The sequence below is a fragment of the Pithys albifrons genome, chromosome 16 (genome assembly GCF_047495875.1).
Source record: "Pithys albifrons albifrons isolate INPA30051 chromosome 16, PitAlb_v1, whole genome shotgun sequence".
Classification (NCBI taxonomy): domain Eukaryota; kingdom Metazoa; phylum Chordata; class Aves; order Passeriformes; family Thamnophilidae; genus Pithys; species Pithys albifrons.
The window spans coordinates 16,035,699-16,053,809 of record NC_092473.1 but is presented as its reverse complement, the minus strand read 5'-3'; the positions used below and the strand labels follow the sequence as shown (position 1 = coordinate 16,053,809).

General features: G+C 55.0%; 2 protein-coding genes across 8 annotated transcripts in view; one reads left to right on the top strand and one right to left on the bottom strand.

The window, feature by feature from the left end:
• The window catches only part of PKD1 (polycystin 1, transient receptor potential channel interacting), an 85,706-nt gene extending 74,474 nt beyond the window's left edge, over nt 1-11,232 (top strand). For both annotated transcript variants that reach the window (XM_071571593.1, XM_071571592.1), the window contains exons 36-46: nt 639-841; nt 1,324-1,518; nt 2,209-2,348; nt 3,282-3,409; nt 4,183-4,342; nt 5,010-5,135; nt 5,290-5,464; nt 5,692-5,979; nt 6,348-6,482; nt 6,754-7,068; nt 7,383-11,232. In XM_071571593.1, coding sequence (XP_071427694.1) covers nt 639-841; nt 1,324-1,518; nt 2,209-2,348; nt 3,282-3,409; nt 4,183-4,342; nt 5,010-5,135; nt 5,290-5,464; nt 5,692-5,979; nt 6,348-6,482; nt 6,754-7,068; nt 7,383-7,997 — 2,480 coding nt within the window. In that variant the 3' untranslated portion in view covers nt 7,998-11,232. The remainder of the gene's footprint in view (nt 1-638; nt 842-1,323; nt 1,519-2,208; nt 2,349-3,281; nt 3,410-4,182; nt 4,343-5,009; nt 5,136-5,289; nt 5,465-5,691; nt 5,980-6,347; nt 6,483-6,753; nt 7,069-7,382) is intronic.
• A 480-nt stretch (nt 11,233-11,712) lies between these two features.
• Nucleotides 11,713-18,111, bottom strand: part of TSC2 (TSC complex subunit 2) — a 32,980-nt gene continuing 26,581 nt past the window's right edge. For all 6 annotated transcript variants that reach the window (XM_071571594.1, XM_071571596.1, XM_071571595.1 and 3 more), the window contains 8 exons: nt 17,307-17,382; nt 16,293-16,379; nt 15,743-15,929; nt 14,781-14,920; nt 14,537-14,615; nt 13,818-13,909; nt 13,448-13,546; nt 11,713-12,850 (listed from right to left, as the gene is read on the bottom strand). In XM_071571594.1, coding sequence (XP_071427695.1) covers nt 12,683-12,850; nt 13,448-13,546; nt 13,818-13,909; nt 14,537-14,615; nt 14,781-14,920; nt 15,743-15,929; nt 16,293-16,379; nt 17,307-17,382 — 928 coding nt within the window. In that variant the 3' untranslated portion in view covers nt 11,713-12,682. The remainder of the gene's footprint in view (nt 12,851-13,447; nt 13,547-13,817; nt 13,910-14,536; nt 14,616-14,780; nt 14,921-15,742; nt 15,930-16,292; nt 16,380-17,306; nt 17,383-18,111) is intronic.

The following is an 18,111-nucleotide window of genomic DNA, read 5'->3' as shown; positions in this document are numbered from 1 at the left end:
GGTCTGGGCTTAACCTTAAAGATCATCCAGTTCCAACTCCTGCCGTGGGCCAGGACACCTTTCCCTAGAGAAAATCCAGTCCCATTGTCCACACAGCCTGAGAGAGTGAGAGTGTCTATAACCAGAGGGCAGTGAAGGGCCAAGGCAAGTTCAGATCAACAAACAAAACAGGGAAGAGATGATTCCTACTGGATCACACTACACGACCCAGCCAGCCAGGCTGGCACAGGGCAGGGAATGACCTGCCAGGCCCTGCAAGGCCTGGGGGTGACCAGTGCCCAGGTGCCCTCTGGAGAAGCTCAGCATCACTTCTCTTAGCATCCCTGGAAGTGTTCAAGGCCAGGTTGGATGGGGCTTGGAGTAACCAAGTGGTCTAGTGGAGGGTGCCCTGCCCATGGCAGGGGATGGAACTTTAAGGATCTTTGCAGCCCAAACTATTCCAGGATTCTATGATCCCATCTCCTCCTGCCCACCCTGCTGCCACAGACAGGAAGCAGCTCTGCTGAGGCTGCTTAGTGGGAAATGTTTGGGGTAACCCCTCCAGACTCACCCAGGACTGGTGGTGAGCTCAGCCCTCCCTGTGCCCATCGGGATCCTCTGGCAGGAATGTTCACACTTGCTTTCCTTCCTCCTCCCAGTTGCAGACCAGACGTTCAGGAAGCGTTTGCTCCCCCCCTGGTGCTCCCACCTGGCTCATGGCATCAGCCTCCTCCTCTTCGCCACCTCCACAGGGGTCTCCGTGTGGATCGGGGTGGGCTTTTCCTCCAGCGTGGCCCTCATGTGGCTCATCTCAGGGATATTCAGCTTTCTGGCATCCTTCCTGGTCTGGGAGCCCCTGAAGGTGAGGATGCCATACCTGTATGTGTGTGTGTCAGCTGTAATTAATGTCTTGTCCAGCTACTAATCATAGAATCACTGAATTGGGAAGGTGGGAGAAGCTCTTTAATGTCATCAAGTCCAACCATCAACCCATCACCATGTTCACCACTAATCCATGTCCTCAGGTGCCACATCTGCATGGGTTTTGAGCATTTCCAGGGATGGCCTGGGCTGGACAACCTTTTCCATGAAGAAATCCAGTCAGACTGGGCATGATGTTAATTAAATGGTCTCTCCCATCTCTGTATCCATCAGGGAGGGAAGGATGTGGGTTGCAGCAGCCGTAGGGGAGGCAGGGCTGGTGGCATGTTGTTTGAGAGGTTGTCTGGCTGCTCCAAGGAGGAGCTGTGGTGTGTTGGCTGTGCTGAGGGGCCCACAGGAGCTGCTGCTGGGGTGCTGAGGTGGCACAGCTGTGCCCAGGCTCAGCCCTCTGCCCGTGCCCAGGTGCTGCTGGAAGCCCTGTACTTCTCCCTGGTTGCCAAGCGGCTGCACCCGGAGGAGGACGACACCCTGGTGGAGCAGCCCTTCGTGGAACACGTGTCAGAGAGGATCAGCAAGGTCCGGCCACCACAGGGGTTCGCCCTGTTCCAGGCCAAGGAGGAGGCCAGGAAGGTCAAACTGCTGCACAGGATGCTGAAGGTGGGACATCTCCTGGGGCCCAGGGCGGAGGACTGGGATACATCCCAGTGTGGGTCCTCCCAGTCCAGCCGGGATCCTCTCAGCTCAGGGGTGAATGTCTCCAGCTCCTGCCTCAGGGTCCCTCTCTGTTAAAGCCTGGCAGGGACATCCCTCTTTTACAGAGCTCTGAGGTGGCTGGAAAGCAGAACCATGAGGGGGTTGATCTGGAGCAGCTGGTGTTTGGCTCCATAACTCGGGTGTTTGAGGTTAGGGCAAGGTTTGAGTGTGGAACAGACACCAACCTGCACAGGAAGGTGCATTAGCTGAGCCTTTTGAAATGCAGCTTCCTGTCTGGGAGCAGAAACTTCAGCCTTTGTAGCTCATTCAGCACTGATGCTCCACTTGTGCTGGGAATACGCTGCTGCTTTGATGAAATCAGGTTATCTTTAACAGAGTGGTTCCCCTTTAAAGATGGAAACCCCCATAACCACTGGATAAGCTGAACTGACAGCTTATAGAAGCTCTTTCAACAAAGAATCTTGTTATGAGCCTGTGATCTGGGTTTCATTTTAATCTGCTTCCCATATGAACAAAGGAAGAACAGCATGCTCTGGGTGCTGACCCTGCTGCATGGCAGTGGAAAGCACTGTGCCACTGCAGGGCTGGGATCCAGCCCCTCCAAGCAATCCCTTTCTGCTCTCTTTTTCCCAGAATTTCCTCATCTACATGATGTTCTTACTGGTGATCCTGCTCACCAACTATGGGGACACGTCCCGCACCAGCCGGGCCTTCCTCCTGCAGAGCTCCATCAAGCAGCAGCTGGGCAGCAACCAATTCCTGCTCATCAAGAGGTACCTGCCAGGGCCCTGGCATGGGGGGAGGTGTCACTGTGTGCCAGGGAGGCCAGTTCCTGACTGTACTGGGAGCACTGGTGTGGAGCTGGGTCTGATACCTGAGCCTGGCCTGGAAGGGAGGGGGTCCCTTTTGTGCCTGTGGTTCCCCTTCTCTCTTGGGGAGCAGAGGGGTCTGTGGAGGTTGAGAGATTTTATATTTCTGTGGGAAGGGTCTGTGTGAGTTGCTGATGTTGAACTTTCTGGAGCTGCTCCAAAGGACACAAGTTTCTGTCTCCAAAATTTACAACCATAAAGTTTAGCCATAAAAAGTGCCTCAAAAACCAGAAATGACATCTTGTAGAGAGTCCTGCCCTCCCTTGCTCTGCACATGGGATTTGACTGGATAAAATTTTCCCAGCTGAGTTTCCACACCCCTGGTCATTCCCTGAGTCCAGCCTGACCTCAGAAGCTGCCTGGGGTTGGGGGTGTTTAACTCCAGAGCCTTTGGCTCTCTGCACATCAACATGGCTTGTCTGTGCCACCCAAAGTCACTGAAGCTTTGATCTCACCACGCTGTGGATCAGGAATGATTCCAGTGAGCTTGGTGGAGTTTCTGGAGTGAAAGTGGTGTAAATGAGGATCATCTGGTCCTAAATAGCATCTCTTTTCCCACTGCACTGCCACAGACCCCCTGCTCTGATCCTCGCCCAGGTATCAAGTGGATTCAATCACCTTTAGGTCATGTCACATAATCCCTTTTCTGACCTCATCCCATCCCTTGGAATGGGTGGGAATGCTGCCTGTGCCAGCTGGCCAGGAGCAGAGCAGCCAGGTGGGCTCTGCCCTGCTCACTGCCCCGTCCAGGTGAAACAGGGATGGGTGACACACACAGAGCCAGCCCTGGCAGAGCTGCCCAGGGCTCTGCCTCCCTCTCACGCTGTCCCCTCACAGGTCGGAGCAGTTCTGGCCCTGGATGTCACAGGTGTTCCTGCCATACCTGCACAACAACGGCTCGGGCCAGGAGAGCCACAGCACCACGCTGGGCACGGCCCGGCTGCGCCAGCTGCGGCTGCAGGAGGGTACGTGGGCAGGGCACGGGCTCTGCTGGCACACGGGGTCACAGTCCTGGGGGGTGAAATGGGCAGCTCTGGGTGCAGCTGGGGCTGAGGGAAGGCAGCAGAGGTTACACAGGGAGGTTTTTGGTGGCAGTTTGTACTTTAGTGAGCTCCTGGTTCTGCTCTGCAGAGATCAACAGGAGCAGTTGGTCATGGAATCCTGGAATGGTTTGGGTTGGGAGGGACCTTAAAGATCATGAAGTCCCATCCCTTACCATGGGCAGGGACACCTCCCACCAGCCCAGGGTGCTCCAAGCCCTGTCCAACCTGGCCTGGGACACTCCCAGGGCTGGGGCAGCCACAGCTTCTCTGGGCACCTGTGCCAGGGCCTGCCCACCCTCCCAGGGAAGGATTTCTTCCCAGTATCCCATCTAATCCTGCCCTCATGTGGTTTAAAGCCAAGGATGTATTCAGGGAGCAGAGTGGTGGTTCATAGTTACCCCAAGGCTGATTGGGATGTCTGTGGTCTCCACTTGTACCCAACCAATCCACCCTGAGCCGGTGGTGTGGATTTATCATGACTCCTACACTGGCTAGCTCTCTGTTTTCCTTATTCATATTCAGGTTTTTCTAAATCCCCAACTTCTTCATGCTCCCTTCCCTCACCCTGGTGAAATCATGTGTGAAGAGAAAGGTTGGGTTGATTCTGGAGGGGTGACTGAGTGTGGAGGTGGAGGGGTATGGGAGGAAGGAGATGCAATGCTGGGCTCCCTGTGGTGACATTGGTCTCATTCCAGCTGAGTGCCATGCCCAGGACATCCTGCCTGGCATGGGCAGGGCCCAGAGGAGCTGCACTGACCAGCACAGCTTTGCCACCACTGACTATGGCCCAGGCTGGGAGAAGGTGACCGGGAACGTGACGGCGGCGTGGGCACACTCCCCACCTGACCTGGCAGGGTAAGGGGCTGCCCAGCCTGCTCCCACCCCTGCTCCATCCCCCTCCTCCAGAGGTGGGACAGCTGGTCCTTACAGACTTTTACAAGGTTTTGTGCCCCGGGAGGTTCCCAGCCCTCCCCTCAGCGAGGCCAATGGCAGCCCCTGCGCCTGGCAAAGGGACACAGAAATGCCAAAGGGCTTCCCTGAGCACACCCAGGCTGGCAGGGGGGCTGTGGGAGGCACCCAACTTCCCTGGGGATGTGCATGTCACCCCAGCCTGTCTGAACAGCAACGTTGTGCTGCTCTGGGAGGCCCAGGGCAGAGCCAGGGCAGGGTAACCCAGCACACACAGAGCAGCACTAGATTTCTGTCCAAGGGAGTGTGAGGGGAGGTTGTCCTGCACACTGGACATAAATCACTGTTGGTGCTGCTCTAGTTTGGCCCTGGAGGCATCTTCCTGGAAGTCTGGGGCACCGCAGGGCCTGGGGCTGTTCTGGGCTTGGGAACACCAGGGTAGATCAATGTGCTCCTATGATTTTTCTGGTGAAATAAATGCTGAGGCAGCTGTTGAGGGGCAGGATCTGCATCTGCACACCTGCTCCTGGTGTGCAGGAGCACCAAGACACCTGCCATGGGGAGAGCAACCAGTGTCCTTCAGCCTCATGCCATGGCCACCCTTGCTCTGCAGGATCTGGTACTGGGGTTACATCTCCTTCTACGACAGCAGTGGGTACGTGCAGGAGCTGGGCCCTTCCCTGGAGGAGAGCCAGGCCCAGCTGGACTTCCTGCAGCAGCACACCTGGATCGACAACATGTGAGTGTGGCAGGGCCAGAGGAGTGTCCTGCTGCCACCAGGCTTTTCAGGGGTTCTGCTGGAGTGTCACAGGGAACAGGATCGATGATCCCACCCAGCAGTGGCCCCGGAGCTGGGGCCGTCCCTGTCCCTGAGCTGCTCCTCTGTCCCCCAGGAGCCGGGCAGTGTTTGTGGAACTGCTGCAGTACAACCCCAGCGTGGACCTGCACGTGGCCATCACCCTGCGCCTGGAATTCCCGGGATCCGGCCGGGCCATGGCCGCCCTCAGCGTCAGCCCCTTCCCACTGCTGCGGCTCCGCACGGGGGTCACACTGCAGCTCCTCATGATGGTCAGTGCCACAGGGGCATTGGACAGGGGCATTGGGGAGCTTCAGGAGGGAGTGGGGCACTGGACGAGCAAGGAAACAAAGGCAGGGCAGGACAATGCAGGTGATGCAACTCTGCCTAGTCCAGAGGGCTTTTGCGGTCCTGGGCACTGCACAGCAGTCAGGCATTGCCCCCTTTCCCTGGTAATCTCTCCATTCCTCTCCTGGTGACCTCTCTGTCCATCCCTCAGGTCTTCCTCATGATGTTTGTGGTTTACTTCGTGGTGTCGGAGTCACTGTCCATCAAGAAGGAAGGCAGAGCCTACTTTGCCCTGTGGGGCAACTACGGCCAGTGGCTCTTCATCCTGCTCACCACGAGCACCGTGGTGGTTCACCTCAGCCAGGCCACCCTTGCTGACCAGCAGTGGCTCAAGTACCTCAACAACCGCAGGGGCTTCACCAACTTCTACCAGGTGGCCTTTCTCAGCTCTGTGTTCAGCAGCCTGGCCGCGTCCCTGCTCTTCCTCCTGACTGTGCAGGTACGGGAGGGTTGGGGGGAGCAGCACGTGGGCAGTGGGGGCTTTAGTCCTCCTGTCATCCCTGCATGGTCCCTGCCAGGCCCAGCAAAGGGCCCTGAAGGAAAACAAATGCAGGATTGAGGTCCTGAGGGGGTGCTGGTTGGATGCTGCTGCCACATCAGAGCCTGCTGCAGGGATGGCAGTGGGGCCACGTGTGTCTCTGCTGTGGCACTTTGGGTCTCTACAGCCTCTGGGCCAGCTGCCCTGGGGAATTCAGCCCAGTGTAGCTGATGGGATGGTTTTGTGTGCAAGGAACTTGTGGGCTGGGATGTTCTGTGCTCTACCAGGGAGTGGGTCTGTGCTGTAACAACCTCCTCTCTCCTCCCCAGGCTGCCCAGCAGCTGCGGTTCGTCCGGCAGTGGTCGGTGTTTGGCAAGACCTTCCAGAAGTCAGCGAAGGAGCTGATGGCGGCAGGGGTGGCCTTCACCCTCCTCCTCCTCGCCTATGCCCAGCTTGGCTTCCTGGTAACTACCCCTGTCCCCCCACCCTCACACAGAGGCTGGTTGTGGTCCTGTTGCCCCTCATCCCTCACTATGGCATGACGTGAGCCAAGCCCGTGGGTCCCCTGGGTGCTCCGTGCCCACCCTGCCACAGGCAGCTTTGACCAGGGGCTGTCCCTGTCACAGCTGATTCACAGGCAACCCCTCGGGGCCCTTGTAAGAGGGGCTATCTTGGCTTAGGGGAACGCTTTGCCACTGCTCCCTTCTCATCACATCTCCACTGTCCCCTCTGCAGCTCTTCTCCTCCTCCTCCGAGTCGTTCCGCAGCGTGGGCAGCAGCCTGGTGCTGCTGCTGGCCCTGCTCCGGGGCAGTGGGAGCCTCCGGCCCTGCCTGCCCGAGGCCTCGGGCCTCTGCTGCCTCTTCTGCACCAGCTACATCGTGCTGGAGGTGTGGGTCGTGCTGAGGCTGCTCACGGTGGTGCTGATCCACAGCTACCGTGACATGCACTTCGAGCTGTACCGCCCCGCCTTCGAGCCCCAGGACTACGAGATGGTGGAGCTCTTCATGCGCAGGCTCAAGATGTGGATGGGCTTCAGCAAAGCCAAGGAGGTGAGAGCAGTGTGGGGGCCCCAGGGAGAAGGAGCCAGGTGGCAAAGGGCAGTGTCCACCATCCTTAGCCTTCCCTTGCCTCTGACTCTGTCCCGCTGCTGCTCTCAGCCAGGTTCCTCTGGCAGGCGAGGGCTGGAGCAGTGGCTGTTCCTGGGGTTAGTGATGGGTCAGTGTAAGGGCATCATGTGCCAGTCCTCAGCCCCCCAGTTCCGCATGGTTTTAACTGGGATTGGCACACCAGGAATGGCTGGTTGGAGTGTTCCCACTTATGGCTCCTGCACTAACCCTGCCCCTACTCTGCTGTTCCCTTCCAGTTCCGGCACAAGGTGAGGTTCGAAGGGATGGAGCCGCTGCCTTCCCGAGACTCCAGCGACTCCAAGTCCTTCCGCGGCCCCACTCCGAGCGCCGCCTCCGACAGCTCCAGGGCCTCCACGTCCTCCAGCCAGCTGGACGGGCTGAGCCTCGTGCTGAGCACCCGGGACAGCCTGGAGGTGGACGCTGACATCCAGCGCCTCCTGTCCCTCTTCGAGATGCTGCTGGCGCAGTTTGACCGTGTCAACCAGGTGACAGAGGACGTGTCCCGCATCGAGCTGCTCCTGGAGGGCTCTCGGGGCCGGCGCTCCCGGGGCAGGCACCGGGACCCCGAGGATGGGCCGGGCAGGGGCTGTGCGGGCGGCTCAGAGCAGGGACCATCCCCGGAGGTGTCGGACACGGAGCTGCAGCCGCCGCTGCCCCTGCGCTGTGCCGGGGCTGTGCCGGGCGCCCGGGGCTCGGTGCCCAGCCAGGGCTTGGTGCCTGCCCGGGGCTCGGTGCCCACCAGGCTCCTGCGGGCGAGCCATGGGGGCAGTGTGGTGGCCCCAGGCAAAGCCGCTGCCCGCAGGAAGCGGCCGCTCCGCGCCAAGAACCGAGTGCACCCCACGGTGAAGTAATGGGGCACAGGGAGCAGTGCCCTGCAAGGGCACAGACAGGGCTTTGCCAAGGGTGGGCTGTGCCCTCCCAGGAGCTGCCGCGGCGGCTGGCCCGGCCGGGGCGCTTGGGGCTCTCTGCCACGCCGCTGGCACGGCCACCAGCCTTCCCACCGCCCCACCGGGCATCCTGGTGTCACCCCGGGCACCGGCAGGTGCAGGAGGTCCCCATCGGTGCAGGGACCAGCCCCAGCTGCAGGTCGTGATGGGGGGACCAGGACTGAGCTCAGCCACTTCCCCGCTGGCTGTGCCGGAGGGAATGGACAGGAGAGCCCAGGCCTGGAAGGTTGGACCGAGTCCTGCATTTCTGTCGACCAGACGCACTGTGGAGGAAAGCGACAGCTTTCGAGAAGGTATTTAACCCACCTTGGTTTTTAAGCATAAATAGATATATAGATAAAGGCTATCTACACCCAGACCAGTTAATTTCCAGTATTGGCTACTTTTATCCTCCAGAAATTGGTACTATTGTTTGTATTTAAGGAAATCCAATATTTAAAACAAAGGACACTGCAAGCTGCAGCGAGCTGCCGGCCGGGCCGGGCTGGGGGCACAGGGAGCAGCAGCTCAGCCTGAGGGCTGTGAGCCCCCCGGGCTGCTCCACCCCCCTAAGTTTGGGGTTCCCAACGTGCTGGTGTCACCGCGGTCCCCACCCATCCCTGGCCCCCCGCCCTGGCCCCCGGGCACCGCTGGCTGCTTGGCTTCTCTAACCCAAGGAATGTATTGCCCTAAGTATATGTATTGTTTGGTTTACTTGTTCTATGTACTGCCCAGCACTTTAAACAAGGCTTTCCTCGGCTACCAGTGACACGTGTGAGCTAAGAACGGGATAATATATCACAAAAGCAGTATTGTGTTTGTTTAGCTCATAAACTGAAATGGGCAGGGAGGAGGAGAGTGCAGCCCCCCCAGGCAGCAGCACCTTCCCCAAGAGAACAGAGGCAGGGAAAGCCCTGAGGGAGCAGTTTTGGGTCCCTCCAGCCCTGCCCCAAGGACTGGCCGTGTGCTGGGCTGTGCCATGGGGCACCCCCAGCTCCCAGCACAGGGGTGCAGAGCAGGGCTGAACCACCCCCCTCCTGGGGTCTGCATTCCCCTCCTCAGCCCCATTTCACCTTTATGGCTATTGTAAGTAATTTATATGGGGTGTGTTTGTTTTTTAAATGTATATATTTTTGTATGTTTGCTATATTTTCATAGCATCGGTACCATGTTTGAAACATGTAGATAGGAGACAGAATACTATTGTCAGAGTTATTTAAAGGATGTATTAAGTGCTTCTTCCTGGGAATGTCCCGTGTATATAAGGATTGGGTGTCTGTGTGTGTGTGGTGTGTGTGCTCCCCTGGCTGAGGCTCAGCCGGGCTGGCTCGGGGCAAGGGGGGGAAGCCCCAGGGGGCTTCTCTGTGTGTTCCAGAACCTGCTCCAGGCTTTGGACAGGTGAGAGGGTGGAAGGGAAGGCTCAGGTGGGCAGTGCTGCAGTGGAGGTGCCTTGGGTCAGCTGCATTATGTCTCTGGTGCTCCTGGAAGCACCTTCCCATGGTAGGGGAGACCTTTCCAGGCAGAGAAAGTGGCACTTCCATTGCTCCATCACCTCCTGAGCCTCCCCTCCAGTGCTGGAGACTTTTTAAGATTTCTTTTCAAGATCTGTGTACTTCCTTGGCCACATCCCATCTGGGTGGCTGCAGGAGGACAGTGGGTGCTTTGTGATGGCTTTAGGACAGGTCTAAGTTACCTTTGGAAAACTCGGATGCTGTGCAGGACAGATGCTGTGGAAAAGTTGCAGAGGGGTGAGAGCAGGAGAAGACAAGGAGGATCATTTAAAGCGAGCTGGTGGTTGGTCAGCATGGAGGTGTTGGAAGAGCAGATGGCACAGAGAAGTGGAGTGTGGAGGGAAAGTCCAGTGCTGGTAACCAGGACAGGGTGGTAATGGCAGGAAATGCAGGTGGGAGATGACAGAGGTCACAGGGAGGATCCCGTGTCTGGGGCAGGAGGTTCCTGGAGAAGGCACAACCAGCATTCAGTGACTGAGCCCAGGTGCTGGTTGGCTTTGTCTCTGTGCTCAATAAAACCCTGTTTTTCAAGCCAGAGATGTCAAACTATTAGCCTTGGAATTTTTGTTCCTTTAACTTCCCAGGCAGCACAGCACCAGCCTCACTGCTGGCAGGTGTCCATGACTTACTGGTGACAATGTCAGCACAAGCCTTGTCCCCAAACCCTCTAGGCAGTAACAGCAATGGTGAGGTGTCCCAGCCACTCCTCACCTGTGGAGCACTCCAGCCCCCTCGAGGGCCCTGTGGGCATGTTTAGTGATTGAAATGAACCAAATGAACCAAGCAGGTCTTGGAAATCTCCTGAAGAGCCAAAAATTTTAGTTCACAATCCAGAGTTTAGTTCTCAGCTTGAGTATCCTCATTAAAAGAGTGCAGGAAGGAGAGACAGAGGCAAGAGGGGTGAGCAGGGCCCCAACTGCTTGGAGCCAATGGGCAGCTTTAACAAGGACACTCCCCCAATCCATCAGGATTTTTGTTCCCAAGTGCCTGTTCCTTACCAAGTTTGCCCAGTGTGTGTGTGACTTGATGTGTGTGACTGTGTCTAACCAAGTGCTTCTTCTAATCAAAGAGGAGCAGAAACGGGATCAGACAACTGCCCTCCCTCTCTCCTTCCCTGGAAGAATGGAGAGCAGCTCTGCCACCCCCAGTGGTTTCCTGAAAAGCCCAACCCCCTTGGTGGTGGGCAGCACCCACAGCTTGCAGCACCCCCAGTTCTCAGAGCAGCAGTGATTTGTTCAGCACCCCAAGGTCCCCTCGGTGTCCCAGCTCAGGCCCAGCTGCAGCCACAGGGACTCAGTCAGGAGTTATAAACTTGAGTCCCAGCCCTCGCCAGTAACTCCCCCTGAATGTATATTCTGTGTCTGCAGTCACCAAGAAATGGTTTCTTATTTATTATCTTAAATCTCACAAAGAGGCATCAGGACCAAGCTGCTTAAATAAAAAATAACACCCTGATCCATTAGTTCAAGGGAGAGGGAGGGACTTCTGTAAGTGCCTTTTTTTTTCTTTTTAAAGAACAATGATTGTGACCAAAATGCCAAAGGTTCCTGTTGGGTCAGCATTTCACTGCAAACAAAAATGGTGTGTTTTGTAACTGTGGGGATGTTTCTTAAAAACTGACAAGGTCAAATAAACACTGACTGCTGTGACCTGGCTCGGGTGGTTTTGTCTCAATCCCTCCAGCCCCCACTGAGGGGCAAAGCAGCTCCAGCCAGGGCCCTTTCCCACCCCCTGCCCATTCTCTTTGTGTCCAGAATGTTAATTAAGGCCTCCTGCACAAGACAAGACACTTTGTTAAACCTTCCAGCCTCTTAGGGCAGCTCTGGGCTGGCATTAGTGACATCAGCTCCTGTGCTCATGTAAAGGAGACTGGGCCAAGGCAGAGTGTGACTCAAGGGCTCACACAGAGCTGCCCTGGCTCACCTGTGGTGGGCAGTGCCCACAGAAAAGCCCCCTCCCCACTGCAGAGCTTACCTGAAGCTGAGCCACAAGGGCTATCCCAGTACAGGGACTGGAACATAGCCAGGAATCCCCCTGTGTCCAGCACTGGGAGGTGGGGGAAGGGAAAGGAGGAAGGATTTACAGCATTAGGAAACAGCTGGAACCTTCCCAGGCCAGCAAGAACCCACTGACCAGACAAATACTTTATTTCCTTTACGACTCAAACACAACGGACACTTGGTGTTCCCAAACACCCTTCACAGTCCCATGTGCACATTGCACTTGTCTTCACCTCACTGCTGTCAGCCACTCCCAAATCCACACCTCCCATGCAGGGCCAAAGCAGGAGAGAAAGTACTCACAGTATAGTCCAGCTTACGTGGTGTCTCCCAGGTGGGTAGTGTAGTGTCTGGTGCCCATCTCACCTCAGGATGGGCTACAGAATCCCATTCCAGCTGTGCACAGCTGGCCTGGAGCCCCAGGAGAGACTGTCACTGTTAGTGCAACCGGCAAAACTCGTGCAGAGATGATGCCCCAAGACATGGCAACAGTCTCAAAAAGGGATTTATCAGGTGCATGGAGAAGGCTGAGGTACCCCAGCATTCCTGCAACCAGTGGACGTTCTGCAGATGGACTTGGAAACCAGGTCTGGCCTCATGATGAACCCCTGGAGTCAGTCAGTGCTGAGAGACCCCGAGTCCAGAGAGGAGCTGGAATTCCATGGTGCTCAGAAATAGCAACTGGATTTTCAATACTTCATATTTCATTCCCAATAAATTCATAAAAAATCCCACAATTCCTGCACCTTCATGTGAGGATCTGCAGAATATCATCCTTTGTCTGCTTCCACCAGGAGCTGGTGTGGAAGGAGACCAAAGAAAGGTTCTGCAGGGAAGTTCCCAACAGAGACAGAAGCCTTGAAATGGCTCAAACCAAGGGAAACCGAACACAATGGGTTGGTCCTCTCAGAGCTTCTGCTGGGGAAAAGTGTCCTCCTGAGGGAAGGGCAGAGGGCTGAGACAGGAACATCCAAACCTGGCAGGGTTCAGTGGCAGCCCCCATGCAAGGAGCACAGCCAGGCCTCCCACCCCTGTGCCCACCCAGGGGCAGGCAGCAGCAGGCAGGGAACACAACTCCACAGCCTCAGTGTCCTGGGATCTACACGAACTCGGTGAAGTCGTCCACGGAGGAGATGAGCCGCTTCCGCTGCCCCGTCTCGTAGGTGGGCGGGGGGTCCTGGGGCACCTGGGCAGGGGGCTTGCTGGGGGCAGAGGGGTGCAGCTGCAGGGGAAGGCCAGGGCTCTGGTACTGCGTTTCCTCATGCAGCTGAAAGGCAAAGGAGAAAGAAGCTCCATTCTCTTTGAAATTCCTTCCACTCTCCATTGGGGAAGGGCAGGTTACCCAGGCCCCTGCCTCACCATCCCCAGCACTGAGTGGGTGCCACTCTGTGTCCAGATACTGGAAATCAGGAAGAATTTCTTCATGGAAGGGGGTGTCAGGCATTGTTAGGGGCTGCCCAGGATGGCGGTGCAGTCCCCCCTCCAGAAGGTGTTCAAGGAATGATTGGACACAGCACTCAGTGCTCGGGGGTGAGTAAGAAGGTGGGGATGGGTCAGAGGTTGGACTCAATGGTCTTCCATCCCAAAGGCCTTTCCACTAGGGAAGCTGTTTGGAAGCTTCCAAGTTCAGACTTATATTGCTACACTTGTCATTCCCACAACAGAGAGAACTGGATGATCTTGAAGGTTCCTTCCAACCCAGACCATTCTACGATTCCACAAGCAGCTGGATCCTAACCCATCCTCACCCTTCATACACACATTCCTCCTCTCACTCAGCGAGTGTTGGTAGCTGATTTTATCTGCCTCATTCCGTGTAACTCTCAGCTAAGCCCAGTCCAACCCTCAGAGCAGCCTCACCCACCCGGTGCCGGAGCCTCTTGATGTGCCGCAGCCTCGCGATCCACTTGGAGGGGTAGGTGTCAGTAGGGTTTGAGCGGCTGTGGTGAACCTGGGAAGCCATCTGATGTGGGAAGGGGTGGGGGAAAGAGGGAAAGAGAGGAGCCACATTAACATAACCATGACAAGAAAATTAACAGATCTTTTCAGTGCAGTTTGCAGCACCTGAAGTACAGCTGTGAGTTAGGACTGTTCATGTGCAAACTTTTGACTTCAAGGCCAGGTAGAAAATTTATTTCTTTGCTTTAGCAAGCCCTGCTTGTTTCCTGGGAAGTTGGTGATGGCCCAAGACACCAGCTGGAGGCAGGAGGTCTCAAGGAGCTCGGGGTACTCACGTTGGCATGCAGGGCCATCTGACGGGCCACAAAGGGCAGGTTCTTGTCCGAGATGATCTTGGCAACACTCGTGTCCACGAGACCCTCCATGTCTTTCATTTAAAGAAATAAGAAAAATTATTTCCACATAGTTAAGAACAAGCCAAAGGTTGTCAGTAACTAAGTACTAGAAAGCTGAGAAATTGCATCAGAGAAGTTCCCACCGAGCTCCACAGCTCCCACTGTAACAGAACTTGTGCTGTTATGAGCAGCTTAACATGACTGCTCCATACAGGTTTGAGGAGAGCCTGCTGGGCTCTCACATGAACCAAAGTGTGAGACAAAACCACCCACCAGGGCCCTTTGGTAAGAGGAAAACACCTGCAGCAGCACTGCTGAACTCTCCTTGAGCCATGGCTGGGTCCTGCAGTGCTGGGAGGGACAGCACAGGCCACAGGGAGCTGCACCTGCCCTCTCCTCCAACATTCCCAAGTAGCTGTTGGAGGGATTTGCTCTCTACTGCTCGCACTTTGTCTTAAGCTTGAAGACAGTATGAGTGGTACAATGGGAAGATACTCCTTGTCTTGGGGAATATACATGAACAGGACAAACCCAGATGTAACTGGGCAAGCTGGTTCCAGAGAGCTTCTCCTCCAGAAGTTTTCCCTGCTGGAACACAAACTCACTGCACAGTGAGGGGAGTTGCTGACCCAATATGGGAAGGGCTGAGGGATCCCCACCTTTCCGACACTGCAGCGTCACCAGGTTACAATCATAGTCCAGGGGTGTGATGATCACATGCACAAAATTGAACTGGCCCTGAGGAGGAAACAATAACCAGTCAGGAGCATTTCCCTCACAGCACTGTGGCTTTTGAATGCCATAAACACACACATGTGAACCCACCAAGGCCAACAACTCACCATCTCCACACTGACTGCAAAGGTAACACACCACAACACTCCCACAAGGAAAATCTTGTACCTTTATTGTTCCCAGCTTGAAGTCCTCTCCTGAATCATTGTAAACGATCGACACAAAATCATTCCCCAGGTGCCTCTTCTTGTCACAGCGATATTTATCCAAATCCTTGGTGGGCATCAGAGTAGCAATGTGGAAAATGGCTGGAGAGGGAAACAAAAATCCTTAGGCTGGGCTGGGAAAGCAGCAATGGTCACATGCCAGTCATTCCTCTGGGAGACAAAGCAGTACCAGCACCAAAACAATAGAAATACAAGTTGGGCTCCTTCAATAAGTTTGTTCCCACCTGGGACAGCTGAATGCAGATCCTCCAGAGGTCCCTGGAGCATGGAATGCAGTGGTCAGTGGAAAGGAGGAGTGCATTGTGGTGAGTAGAACCAGGTTTAAGGAGGAAAGAGTTACAACAGCTTAAAGCAGGACTTGCCCTAACTGAGCACCAGGGACACAGTGAGTTCCTCCATGGAACTGGACAGATGGGCAGAGCTGTATGGAAAAATTCAGGAAGGTCACCACAGCCTGTTGGATCTTGGCTGATTCCTGCCCTCCTGGCAGCAGGAGCTGGGTGACACTGCAGTGCAATGAGCAATGGCCACAGCAGTGACACCCCCTGCTCAAAACAGCTCTTCAGAGAAACAGAGCAAAGATTTGACCCCACCTTCATTGAGCAGCTTTCACAGCAGCTCGAGAACCACCAGCTCACTCTGCAAACCTCCACAGCAAACCCCACTGACCCCCAGAGAGCAGACTATTTAAAAAGTGTTGTAATTTTTTCTTTTCTTAAATAAGGCAGGTGTGCACCTCTCCCAAACTTTAACACATGGCTTGTATTGACATCAGAAACAAGAGGAGCAGATCAGAGCCCCAGCTCACCTTCCCTCCATCCTTGGAAAGGAAACTGTGTAGGAGGCAGGTGAGTAAAGGTGAGAATAAACAGACCATCCTTTCAGCTTCTGGAGCCACCTCACCTTGCATGATGTCATCGTGCCAGCAGTAGGTGAACTGGCCATCCTCCCCACACACATCCAGGCCCCCGAGGTAGATCTTGTCTGGCTGACAGTCCTTGAGCTCAATGAGCTTGCCCAGCCCGGTGAGGAACTCGGTGTAGCGGTAGGAGCCGTGTTCGTTGGACAGGATTGCGATCTCATTGTTGCTCTGGGAGACAGGAACAGTCACTGAGCACCAGTGATCAGGTTATCACCTGCCTGGGATTAGGGTATTGCCCTCCTAGAGGGGCTTCATGCAAGCACTGATTTTTACTGCAAGAAAGTAAGGAAAGGCAAGGCCTGCAGGAGCAGGACGATTCCCCAGCTGGAGAGGTGCCTGTCCCTGGGGAAGGGCTGAGGCCCTGCACACACCCACCTGGCCCTGGGCAAGGGCTGAGGCCCTGCACACACCCACCTGGCCCTGGGGAAGGGCTGAGGCCCTGCACACACCCACCTGGCCCTGGGCAAGGGCTGAGGCCCTGCACACACCCACCTGGCCCTGGGGAAGGGCTGAGGCCCTGCACACACCCACCTGGCCCTCTCCAACATAGAGCACTGCAATCTTGTGTGTGTCGTACGACGGGATCTGATCCAGCAGCTGCACCGACCTCTCAAACGTCTGCAAACAAGACACTGGTCACACCTGGGCCAGGGGAAGGTGTCCCTGCCCAGGGCAGGGGGTGGAACTGGGTGGTCTTTAAGGTCCCTTCCAACCCAAGCCATTCCAGGATCCTGTGATCTTTTCTGCACACATCCACTGCCTGCACTAAACCTGCTCTGGGACACAGCAAGCACAGACTCCTGACTTTCCCTAGAGTTTTCCCTGCTGGATGCTGCCCTGCTCGGGCACAGTGCCTGTCAGCCCAGGGACAGGGAGTGCTCTGTGCCATCTGGCACCAGCTCTCCTGGGTTTACACTCCAGGTGACATTAATGTGCCCAGCTGCCTGGGCTGGATGCATTTGCCATGACAAATCTCATCATATCTTCATTTCAGCTCCAGGCACGGAAAACGGTTGTGTGTCTTGCTCTGAAGAATATTTGTAGCCCAAGGCAGCTCCTCATCTCACCTGGGCTCTCTCCTGCCTGACCACCCACAGACAAAGCAAAGAGAAACTGCCAGCAGGAGTCTGTGGGCTCAGCTCTCCAGAACCTCCTTCCAGTGCTACTTCTCCAGGAATTTTCTGACTAATATCCACAGAAAGCTTCTTGCCCATTCCCAATTACACAGAGGGCTGACAGGTCACCTAATGCTCACTTCTCATCCTACCAGCAACCCCCAAACCACTCAGTTCTCCCTGCCTTCTGTCCAGGGCTCTGAGACACCACCAGTAACATCTCCCAGTAACCCAAATCCAATGTAGGGCCATCAATCAGCAGCCATCAGGATTGGGATACAGAGAATCTCTTATTTGTGGCACTGCTGGTAGGAAACACCTTCAAATTGCACCACTTGTGCTGAACCTTGGTAATTAGCATTTTAACTCAAAGAAAGCAATGAGGTTAGAAAAATTAACTACAAGAATTTACAAAAAAATCCTTGCCTACCTCATTTGGCAACAGGAGGGGTTTGTTGTTTTCATCACCAAAGAAGGGGGAGTGGTACAACTGCAAGAACACAAAGCTAAGGGAGACAGGGGGAAGTCATTAATTCATATAAATTAAGTCAATTTTGATCAGTTGGATGCAAGAACATTATGTACAGCAGAAAAATAGGAGCAATTAAAATGCCAACAGGGTATTACTCATCTTTTAGGCACTTCAGGTGCCTGGGCTACCTGCAGTTTGTAATAGACCCCTGTCAGAAAAGCAATGAAGTGTCCAACAGCAGCAGCCACACAAATTCCCTTTCAAAGGCAAGGAATGGAGGAGCAGGAATGCCCTCCTGCCTCACAGCTCCAGGGGTGCTCTGGGTTATCAGACACATCACTGCACATTCATTTCCATTTTGCCTGCCCTCAGTAAGATGAAAATTGTCTCACCAGGCAATTTTGGGCAACTACCAATATCTCAAGTTCAAAACCCAACAATTATAACTCTTCTATTTCTTTTTCTTAGGATTTTGCATATTATATTTCTTGAAATGCAAAACTAGTAATTCATGCAGTTGACAGCAAAATTAACTCTAGGTGACCTGCAGCTGAGCCACACACCTTAAATTAGCATAGATTAAGAACATGAGGAAACTATTCATGTATTTCTTTCACTATTTAGAAGTTTTGTTTCTTAAATCACAAAGCTGATTTGGTAGCAGGCTCAATATTTCTGTATTAGCTCCTTAATAGAGCAGGTAATTAATCTTTTTCAATCAGATCCTGCTTTGCAGACCCCACAGAACCTTTTGGACAGCCCC